At 51.2% G+C, this 11,829-nt stretch overlaps 1 protein-coding gene across 1 annotated transcript in view; it reads left to right on the forward strand.

Moving 5' to 3' along the window:
* Nucleotides 1-11,829, forward strand: part of LOC112064339 (leukocyte elastase inhibitor-like) — a 26,081-nt gene that overhangs the window by 3,721 nt on the left and 10,531 nt on the right. The window contains exon 4 of the mRNA XM_055080035.1: nt 9,752-10,213. Within this exon, the coding sequence (XP_054936010.1) occupies nt 9,752-10,213 (462 nt within the window). The remainder of the gene's footprint in view (nt 1-9,751; nt 10,214-11,829) is intronic.

The raw sequence follows: 11,829 nt of genomic DNA on the forward strand, positions 1-11,829 counted from the left end.
TGGCATGTGGGATCTTCCCGGACCGGGGCACGAATTCGTGTCCCCTGCATCGGCAGGCGGACTCTCAACCACTGCGCCACCAGGGAAGCCCTCGATTTCCTCTTTTCAAGTGTTTATTCAAATTGTTTGCTTGGGTTTTTTTAATGTGTTTTTAATGTGCTTTGTAAAAGTTATACACAAACACGATAACAGTCTGTCCATTGTATGCCTTTCAATTGTCTTTCAGTTGTGTGGCTTGTCTTTTTAACTGTCTTAATGTTGTCTTGGTAATAAAGAGAAATTATTATTTTTAAAGTAATAGATTTATTAATTACTCCCTTTATAGTAAATGCTTTCTTTTTCTTCTTTAAAAACTTCTTCCCTACCCCAAACTCATGGAAAATTCTCCTACATTTTCTTCTAAAAGTTTATTTCATTTTATTTTTCATATTGCTTTCATAGATCTTAAATACCCTTGGCATTGATTTTTTGGTATAGTGTGAGGTAAGGAATATTTTCCTTCCTTTTTTCTTTCCCTCTTTCTTTCTTCCTTTCTTTCTTTCTGTCTTTCTGTCTTTCTTTCTTCCTTCCTACCTCTTTCTTTCTTTCTTTCTTTCTCTTTTTCTTTCTTTCTTTCTCTTTTTTTCTTTCTTTCTTTCTTTCTTTCTTTCTTTCTCTCTCTTTCTTCCCTCCCTCCCTTCCTTCTCTCTCTCTCCTCATCTTTCTTTCTTTAATGTTTTACATATATTCAATTGCCACTACCTTTTTTTTAAGTATTCTATCATCTCCCCACTGATGCCTTGTCACCTGTCATATATCAAATGTCAGTACCTGCAAAGATCTGTTTCAGCCTGCCCAGCTTCACACACACGCAAGTGCATAGACACACACAAAGGCACACCCTTTCTTTGGCATATTTATTGGGATTGGGATTGATTTAAAAAATCAGTCAGAGAAAAACAACTATCATTACAATATTGGGTTCCACTCAATGAATGTGATATATTCATTCAGTTAGATTTTTAAAAATTTCTGTTAATAATTAAAAAAATTTTTTTTGTATAGAGGTTTTGCATATATTTTATTAGCTATATTTCCAGGTACTTGACTTTTTTGATGCTATTTTAAGTGGTATTTTTCTTTTAATTTCATTTTCTGTTTGTTGACAGAAATACTGGTATTTAGTCATTATCTTGCTAAACATGCGTAGTGAATCTAAGTACAGAGCTGGACAAAATGATTAGTGCACTCATCCTAATGGTCATATAGAGAGCACTGCCCCTAATGGATTTCGGATGTATCTGAATACAAGGGGTATTTACAAAAATTGACCATATACTGGGTCATTAAGCAAGTGTCAAAACACTTCTCACGATTGAAGTAATATAGAGATCATGTTCCCTAACCACAATACAATTAACCTTGAGGTCAGTAACATAAGGACGATTAGTTCTCAAACATCGATTGGTGCCTGTTTGGGATTTTCTCCTTCCCATGGATTTTACGAACCTAGCTGTGGATCTTTGAAAAATTTATACGGCACCGCCTTTTTCATTTGGCACCTTGAACCAAGGACTGACGTGTCCCCGCACGAGAGAGTAGACAGGACGCTTCTTACCTGGATTTGGGGATTTGCGTGCGGCTGGGTGCAGGAGAGCAGGAAGGGCAGGGGGTCGCTAGCTCCCCTGAGTCCCTCGGGCACACCCAGCAGAGTTGGGGGAGCGGAGATGCTGGAGGGCAAAGGGCCCCGACCAGCTTCAAGCTGAGTAATCCCGGTCGGAGGGTAGGGGTGGGAGGGGGAAAGACAGGAAATAATTACTGACGTTCAGTGTGTTTTGTGGCTACGTTGGACTGATTTCTGTTAAAGTATAACATACATGCAGCAAAGCACACAGTTTACGTGTACAACGCAGTGCATTATCCCAAAATCAATACCCCTGTGTCGCCACCCGTCCAGACATGGCAGGTAAGCAGCATCCCGGGAGCGCTCCCACTCACAACCCTTGTGCTGAAAATGAACTGGGGATTTGCTCTAATCCGGCCTCCCAAGGCAGCTGACGGGGACGTGAGTGTCACGAGGAGGTTTATAGGCACAGATCCGCAGGGACAGGAGGCACACGATGGCACGCCACATCGCGTGGGACCTGGGAAGCCCCCAGGCGGGCCAGGAAGCAGAGGACGAGAGGGCAGAGGTGGTGGGGCCTTTATTGGGGCTCTTGCAGGAAGGAACAGGCAAGACACGGTAGGTGCACTAGGTAAGCTTGGTACTGGACGGGATAGTTTGGGTCATTGTCGTGGGCTCGGGCTGCCTGGTGCTGGGTGGGCTAGGGCCGGCGGGGCTTTGATGAAGGGGAGAGTTGAGAGTGAGGGCACTGAGCGGCCTGGTTTGTGTGTCAAGGTGCGCTTGCAGTGGCGTCGTTCCCCATCTCTGGGAACCCGCCTGCCCTGGGCCCGCAGTCTCTCCAGGACCAAGATCCCAAATGCCAGAGCATCAAGGAAACAGAACATAGGAAAATGTAGTCAGTGCAATCCGCCTTCCTCCGCAAGGGTCCCCTTCTCTCCTGACCTCTAACCCCACGAGTTGGTTCTGCGCTTCTGAACTCTGTGTATCCAGAAGCACACAGCTCACACAGCTGCGTGCGCGTTTTCCTTTCGCAGTGCGCTTGGAGATGCAGCCAAGTCGCCGTGCGTTGCCGCGGTTTTTTCATTTCTGCTGTTGTACGCTGTTCTGCTGTATGATTTCTCCATTCTTCGGCTTGGACCTGACTCCAATCCCGCTGTGATGAACATGCTCGCGCCTGTCTCTGGGCGCCCGCCCTCACACGCATGCTGTTGGGTTTGTCCCAGGAGACGAAATCGCTAATCTAGCCAGGGTACCACACCTTCGAGCTCAGCAGATACGCCCAACATTGCACCACGCGGGCCGTGCCATCCTGCGTGTCCGAGAATCTCTGTGTGACCTTGGTCAGGGGCCCTTTACACTCTGAAGCCGCAAGAGCGCACAGAGTGGTTACTCTGCCTCCACCTTGCACAGCACGCGGATTGATGGATGACTGGTGTATAAAGTCCCTTCTGTCCGAACCTTATACAGTATGTATTGATTTAGGAAGGGGTTTCATTTCATATTTGACTCAGATTACTAACTCCAGGTGAGTACAAATACAAAACGTCAGGAGAAAAAAAGAAAATTCAGAACCCGTTTTTCCTTGGTTTACGTGTCTGGGATTTTAATTTAACAGCTTTACAGCGCAGCCTCTTTCTCTCGGCTTCCTCACACCGACCTCTTGCTAGAAGCTGATGCGGGGTCTCTAGCTCTCTGAGACATGGTGGAGACGCTACCGGTTTTATCAACCACTCAACTTAACTATGACTGGCTTTCAGTAAATGTTGGTTTCTTTATTCCAGTCAGCTGTAAAACACTCTACAATCTTAGTTATTAAAGTCTTACTACTTTAAAAAAACCTATAGAGAGTATTTTTATCTCTCATCACTGGGTCTTCTCTGCCCCTTATAAACAAATTCTCAGAGTCAAAAAGATCTACAAACCCATTTACACTGTATTATCCATACTAATTTAAAAATAGGATTTTTCCTTTGTCCCCTTTTCATGTTGAGATTTGCAAAAAAAAGCAGGGGAGCAGTTTCAAGAATGCAGTATTATTCCATACCCTCAAGTACTATCAATTTTGGTGAAATTACATAGCCAGGCATTTAAAGGAGGGAAGAAAAGACCTCACAGAAAGTTACTGCTTTTACTCTTCAAGGATAGTCATTCTACTTTAACATTACGCATAGGGGAAAAACTGGTCCGTTTACATTTTAGTATAATGGGTGAGAAACACTTTATTCACACGGATGGGCGTTCTCATGGTGTGCTTCCAGTAAATGAGTTGACCGAGACTGGTGGAGTCATCACTTGCCAGGGGAGTCTTGGAACTGATTCTGTTTTATGTCACCCTGGAGGCCCCTCCTCACACACCCCCAGCCCCCAGTAACCAGGAGTTTGGAGTGTTTGGGTAAGATTCCAAAGAGGCGGGTTTGCCCTCTAAGAGGTGGCACCTTGTCATCTCAGTCATTCACACCTTAGTAGGAAATAGCCCATCAGGTCCTTTCCGGAGAGCTGAGTTTGCCCGGAATTCAGAGGGGTGCTGGGCCCCCAGGAGGGCGCTGCGTGGAGCCCCGCTCGCCCGCCCTGTGCCCCGCGCAGCCGCAGCCCCGACTCCTAGGAAGTAAATCACCCCGGGGCAGGCCCGCCCTGCCGGCCGCGCCGCCCCGCCTGCCGGAGACACTCCCTTCCGCCGCTATAAGGGCCGCGCTCGGCGCGCTCCGCAGACCTCGCGCCCCGCCCAGACAGCCCAGCAGCAGGTAAGGCCGGGCAGGGATCTGGGCCGGGCGGGAGAGGCTCCGATCCGCAAGCACCCCGCGGGGTCCCGCGTCCGGTGGTCAGCCCGCCCCGCCGTGCGCCCCGCGGGGTCCCCGCGTCCGGTGGTCATCCCGCCCCGTCGTGCGCGCCGCGGGGTCCCCGCGTCCGGTGGTCATCCCGCCCCGTCGTGCGCGCCGCGGGGTCCCCGCGTCCGGTGGTCACCCAGCCCCGCCGTGAGACCCGCGGTGTCCCCGCGTCCGGTGGTCACCCAGCCCCGCCGTGAGACCCGGCTCAGTAGTTGTGGCTCACGGGCTCTAGAGAGCAGGCTCAGTAGTTGTGGCGCACGGGCTTAGTTGCTCCGCGGTATGTGGGATCTTCCTGGACCAGGACTCAAACCCTTACTCCCCTTCATTGGCAGGCGGATTCATAAGCACTGCGCCACGCCACGGGGGGATGTCCCCACAGCTTTCAAATGCAGGAATTCCTTAAAGTGGAAATGTAAACATAATTTAACTGAAGATGCTAAATGTTTTCTACCCATAAGTTCCCCAAACTACACTTAAAAATGAAAACTAACATTGCGTGTAGACTAAAAGAGATGAAAATCTTGTGGCTCAATATTTACAAGCCGCTGTGGTCATAAATAATTTTGCCAACATCTTGTCTAAGAAACCCGGGTCGGGAGGTGGGGCTGAGGCTCCTCAGGTCGTTTTTCTGGTCTGTGTTTCTGTCGTAGTCACGGAGCAGTTGACGCACCCACAGGACACCTGTGTTCCTTCCGTAGGGACTGTCGCGGCCATGCCGCATCATGGGTGGGGCCTGTGTTTCAGGGGAGGAACTGTCCTACCTTTTGGATATTTGTTAAAAGCTTTCCTGTGAGAGTTAGGCATCTAACTTGGAAGATTTGAAGAAGGGATTTATTTATTAGTGACTAAAAACATTTTGGTTAAGAAATTTTTCTTTTCCTGAAAAAGAATGGCCAGTCACAAAATGAGGCCCACTGTTTATCACACATTCCAGAAAAGAAGAATTTTCCTGCTTTTAGCCTTTAAACAATTGACTTGTTTGAAGCATCGGCCCTTTGTGGGCAGTTTGTGTCACCCTGATCTGCCCCTCGAGTTGGTTTTTTTAAAGTAGAAGCACCCCCGGGGCTTGGCTAACTTAGTACCATGTTAAAGGAAATTAAACAGAAGGAAGCATTTGAGTTGCATTTCATTGCTAATCAAAGGTCACTTCAAATTTGCAATTCTGATAGGTGGATTTTTTTTTTTTAATTTTTTTTTGGCGGTACGCGGGCCTCTCACTGTTGTGGCCTCTCCCGTCGCGGAGCACAGGCTCCGAACGCGCAGGCCCAGCGGCCATGGCTCACGGGCCCAGCCGCTCCACGACATGTGGGTCAAGCTTGGAGCGTCTTCCTGCCCTTTCAATGGTGACCATTTTCATAGACCTTTACCGGTAAAACTACTATCCAAAAATGAAACTTTAATCTCCTTTGTAAGCTCAGTTCTGTTGGCTGGTTACACCCATTAACTTGCCATGGCTATCTGTTCTTCTTTTTTTATGCTAAAAAAATCCAGTGATTTCTTTTGAATGCATCAAGTTAAAAAAAGAAAGAAAAAATCAGATGTGTAGATTCTTGACAATGTAGACATCTATGAAGTTGCTATACTTTCCTGAGAGCCGGGGGGAACACGGTCACTGTGTCGTCTGTTTTACAGATAGACTTTTGGAAGCCGTAATATAGGGACACCCTGATTGTTGAAGGGAGACTTAAAAACAGATATTCAATTGAAATACCGCAGAGCGCCCCAATTACGGGTCTGCGTTATGAAGACAGACTTGCCTTGGCAATGTCTCTGACCCTGTGTTCTGCAGGATTTGTATCCCATTACAGCCCTCCAGGTTTCAAACTATCAAAGAGCCACCTGGTGATAACCTAACCCGTCCCTGTTTTGTGCTCCCTTCTCCCTCCTGATATGAGTTGGTGTGGGGTCACAAGGAATCGAGCAGTAGGTGTCTTACCCTGAAAGATGCCAAGAAACGACAAAAAGAAAAATGGCGTAGGAGATACTATTAAGCACAGAGGTGGCGCAGAGATCTCACTGTTAACCGGCTTCTGCCGTGTTTTCTGATAAAGGCTCCTGACGTCCATACTATGGTACAGGTTTTTATGGTAATGGGACGGCCTAATGCAACGCTGTGCTGGGAGATGGGGTGAGATGGGCTCTGATTAATAGAACCCTCTGTCAATGCGCTCCTTGGAAGGGGCGAGAACTGCTGCAGCTTTGTGCTCCCCTAAAGCTGGTGGGCTGGTTAATAAAGTTCCCTAAGATTCTGCAAACCAGACTGGCCTCCGTCCTCTTCTTGTTTCTCCCTGATCTCAGAAAAGCCAAGACTGCAAAAGGGGGTTCTTGGCCTGAACGACGATCACGTCAGTGCTGATAGGGAGTGACTCCACAGCACAAAACAAAATTTCAGCAAATCTCATGTTGGCAAGCGTTTCTTCCTTCTTGTTTTCTTAAGATACTTACTAGCACCTGCCGCCTCTTCCCTTGGCCTCCCCATCCTAAAATCTACTCAGTGATTTAGACTAAATCGTGTTAATCAAGTTACGTGGGCTCCAAGCCAATCTGCTCAAATCCTCCTTTTTGTATTTGAGGGATCAGGCCCATGGACTACCAGTCAGTTGTTGAAATCAGAAAAACTAGTAGATTCAAGAGCAGAGACTAGATCCAATTCTTTCTTTTTTTTTTTTTTTTGGCCTCCCTGCACGTGGCACGTGGAATCTTGGCTCCCCGACCAGGGATTGAACCTGGGCCCTCAGCAGTGAAGGCGTGGAGGCCGAACCACGGCACCGCCAGGGAAGCCCCCAGTTCATATTTTATGTGGAAAACGTCTACTCTTCATGGTGAACTAAGTAACTCAAACCTCTTAAGACCAACTGAAAAACCAACCAAACAAAATAAGCATCAGTCCATAGGAGGAAGGTTGACATGATCATGACGAATTTCTGGGCCAAGATCCAGGAGAAACTGGTGCAGTTGGCAATCACTTTTGCCCCACTCTACAATCTTAGTTATTAATGTCTTACTACTTTAAAAAAAACTATAGAGAGTCTTTTTATCTCTCATTACTGGGTCTTCTCTGCCCCTTATAAACAAATTCTCAGAGTCAAAAAGATCTACAAACCCATTTACACTGTATTATCCATACTAATTTAAAAATAGGATTTTTCCTTTGTCCCCTTTTCATGTTGAGATTTGCAAAAAAAGCGCGGGAGAAGTTTCAAGAATGCAGAATTATTCCATACCCTCAAGTACTATCAATTTTGGTGAAATTACATAGCCAGGCATTTAAAGGAGGGAAGAAAAGACCTCACAGAAAGTTACTGCTTTTACTCTTCAAGGATAGTCATTCTACTTTAACATTACGCATAGGGGAAAAACTGGTCCGTTTACATTTTAGTATAATGGGTGAGAAACACTTTATTCACACGGATGGGCGTTCTCATGGTGTGCTTCCAGTAAATGAGTTGACCGAGACTGGTGGAGTCATCACTTGCCAGGGGAGTCTTGGAACTGATTCTGTTTTATGTCACCCTGGAGGCCCCTCCTCACACACCCCCAGCCCCCAGTAACCAGGAGTTTGGAGTGTTTGGGTAAGATTCCAAAGAGGCGGGTTTGCCCTCTAAGAGGTGGCACCTTGTCATCTCAGTCATTCACACCTTAGTAGGAAATAGCCCATCAGGTCCTTTCCGGAGAGCTGAGTTTGCCCGGAATTCAGAGGGGTGCTGGGCCCCCAGGAGGGCGCTGCGTGGAGCCCCGCTCGCCCGCCCTGTGCCCCGCGCAGCCGCAGCCCCGACTCCTAGGAAGTAAATCACCCCGGGGCAGGCCCGCCCTGCCGGCCGCGCCGCCCCGCCTGCCGGAGACACTCCCTTCCGCCGCTATAAGGGCCGCGCTCGGCGCGCTCCGCAGACCTCGCGCCCCGCCCAGACAGCCCAGCAGCAGGTAAGGCCGGGCAGGGATCTGGGCCGGGCGGGAGAGGCTCCGATCCGCAAGCACCCCGCGGGGTCCCGCGTCCGGTGGTCAGCCCGCCCCGCCGTGCGCCCCGCGGGGTCCCCGCGTCCGGTGGTCACCACGCCCCGCCGTGCGCCCCGCGGGGTCCCCGCGTCCGGTGGTCACCACGCCCCGCCGTGCGCCCCGCGGGGTCCCCGCGTCCGGTGGTCACCACGCCCCGCCGTGCGCCCCGCGGGGTCCCCGCGTCCGGTGGTCACCACGCCCCGCCGTGCGCCCCGCGGGGTCCCCGCGTCCGGTGGTCACCACGCCCCGCCGTGCGCCCCGCGGGGTCCCCGCGTCCGGTGGTCACCACGCCCCGCCGTGCGCCCCGCGGGGTCCCCGCGTCCGGTGGTCACCACGCCCCGCCGTGCGCCCCGCGGGGTCCCCGCGTCCGGTGGTCACCACGCCCCGCCGTGCGCCCCGCGGGGTCCCCGCGTCCGGTGGTCACCACGCCCCGCCGTGCGCCCCGCGGGGTCCCCGCGTCCGGTGGTCACTCGGCCCCGCAGTGCGCCCCGCGGGGTCCCGCGTCCTGTGGTCACCCAGCCCCGCCGTGCGCCACGCGGTAACCCCGAGTCCGGTGGTCACCCCGCCCGGCCGTGAGCGCCGCGGGGTCCCCGCGTCCGGTGGTTACCGCCACCTGCCCTGCGCCCCACCCGGGGTCCCCGGCGCCCTGTCCCGGGAGCTAGGCCGGGTGGCCTGCGGCGGACATAGGTCGCCCCCTGGGGCCTGAAGGCGGAAGCCGAAGCCGAAGGCGGAGTCCAGAGTGTTTCTCTCTCTGTGACGGTTTCCAGGCAGCCCGGGTGCAGCGGCTTCTCCTTTCCGCGGCTGCAGGCAGGGAAGGGAGGCCAGTGCGATCCTAGAGATTATTTATGAGCAACAAGAGTAATAACTCAGCTTCGGACTTCCACGCTGGGCAGCCAGCACGACGGTTCCTCCCCCGGGGCTGCATGTGGGCTGAGAGTCGAGGTCAGGTGGGGAGAGTGCTTGGCTGAGCTGAGCGCCAGGCCAGGTGCTTCACCTGCAGACCCTCCCTGCCCGCGGGAGTGACAGAGGGTACTTGTCACCTTCTCCTTGTCCGGCTGCCCGACGTGACCCCGGGGCCTGTGTTGGGTTCCCACTCTCACCTCCTTCACCAGCTGTGAGACAGGGGACCTCTCTAAACACCAGCAAGTGAAGCTCAAAAATGAGGATACTTCGGTCTCTTTTGCTGGAATTTGCTTTCATGAGTAGCAGGTAGCTGTGATGTTCTAATAGAAACATTCTTTCTCAGGTAAAAGTGGGCAGTGGATTCATGGCTTAGGTGAATCAGAGCCTTGAACGGGGGGTGGGAAGAGTGCGCTCCCACGTGTGGTAGGGAAGGGCCCAGATGCACCTGTCTGCACGGCCAGGGCCCTTTAGGACACAGAGTCCGGGACCCATGTCACTGCCGAATCCTTGGCCAGTCGCCCCAAGCCCCCACGTCAGTGCCCATGGAGTGTTCTTGCCCTCCGCGGGAGAGAGGCAGAGAGGGAGAGAGAGAGTACAAGTTCGTTGCAGGGTATTTCAGGGTGGCTGGCCTGCCTTGAGGAGGAGGTGGGGAAGGGGCACTGCTGATTGGCTGGTGCGGCAGGGGGCAGCTCGGGGCTCTGCTCTGTGTTGCAGCCTCACCATGGAGCAGTTGAGCGCGGCAAACACCCGCTTCGCCTTGGACCTGTTCCGCACCCTGAATGAGAGCGATCCTGCCGGCAACATCTTCATCTCCCCCTTCAGCATTTCATCGGCGCTGGCCATGGTCTTTCTGGGGGCCAGAGGCAATACCGCAGCGCAGATGTCCAAGGTCAGCAGAAACTAGCCTTCCCAGCTGGTGCCTACCACACAGACGTTCCAGAGAGCTGTGCCTTTGAGCTCTTGCAGCGCGTTTGTAGAAAACTGTAACTCGGTGTTCAGCATTGTGTGTTATATTGTACATTACGCTTCGTGAAGTCAGACTTTGAGAAAAAGCCCCAGGAAAAGCCCGGCGGGACGCAGGCTGCGCCTCAGGAGCCAGTCTTTACTGAGAACCTGCGATGTGCCAGGCTCTGTTTTCAGTGGGACTGAGGGCGGAGCGGGAAGAAAGCTGACCACGCCCTGCCGTGCGCTGCTTCTGTGCCGGCAAGGAGTCGGCTCGGCTGTCCTGTAAGCCACGTCCTCCCCCGCCCAGGAGTGTCCAGCTTCGGCTTTGCCTGTGTGATGCTCAGCTACTCACATAATGCCGGCTGTGTCTTGATACTTTTGAGCACAATGACACCTAGTCGAGAAGTCAAGGGGACACGAGAGCCTGTGAGTCCGCGTTCCTACCCCTGGGCCTGGCACCAGGTGTGCCCCGGCGGGCCGTGACCCCCGTTCCGGTGTGAGCAGGAGGGCCCTGCAGGGAGAGGGCGCGGGGATGCCGAGGGTCCTGCCTGTCCTTGGTGGGTGTGGAGGGCACCTGTGTGCGGGCCGTGTTTTATGCTGAGAGGGGAACTCTGGCTTTCCTTGAGAAGAGGGGTGAAAGGGAAGGTCTTTCTAACACACGGGTCACAGATTACGCCGCACTTAGAGCCAGGCAAGGTCCAGCCCGGATTCACGTTTATGGGCCTGTTCCAGCTGCAAAGCTTCTATTCTGTACTCTAGGAAAAACCATCCTTTTTCATCACTGCGGATACAAAAGCATTTCAAAGTTTTCAAAAATCCACCTAAAAAAAAATCCTGGTACTAGTCATGGTTAGTCGGCCCCTGCAAGGTAATCTGAGCTTCTGTTTTGAGGCTTTCCAGGAACTTTATAAGCTCAGTAAAGAACCGTCTTAAGATTTTACCCCCATTTCCAGGAAAGAGATCCCTCACAGCACGCCCCCCCAAAACACATTCCATACCTCAGTGAGTAACTGGGCTCTGTACACGGTGGAGGTTGGTCCCTTGTGCCTTAAAAGCAAGGAACCAGCCCGGGCCTCATACAAGCCTAAAGGGACTCTAGGTGTAACTGACGTATGGGAATTCAACTTTGCCCCGTGTTAAGTTTAAAGAAATTATTTTTAAGTGAGTGAGGTTCCTGATGCCAGTAGTGCAATTAAAAACACTAAAAAGCTCTCACTCTGTACTATCTTTGTGTTCTTACATAGCTGGTGATTCTTATTTTTACAGTTTATTCCTGAGAACTTTCAGTAAAATTATATTTGTATAGAATATACATATGAACATACCACTTATGATTTGGGGGGAAAAAAGCAGACTTGTATAAATATTTAGCTTGTTAACCACTCCTATTTGTGGAACTATAATTATAACAAAAAAGTGATGGGAAAACAGTTTCCAATAGCCTTATTATCTTTCACCAAGCTATACGTTTTGGATTTTCTATTACTTGTTCTCCAACGAAAAATGACTAATGATGTTCTCCAATGAAAAATGAAAAATGATGATGGCTGGGGGTCATCA

Source organism: Physeter macrocephalus, chromosome 18 (assembly GCF_002837175.3).
Source record: "Physeter macrocephalus isolate SW-GA chromosome 18, ASM283717v5, whole genome shotgun sequence".
NCBI lineage: Eukaryota > Metazoa > Chordata > Mammalia > Artiodactyla > Physeteridae > Physeter > Physeter macrocephalus.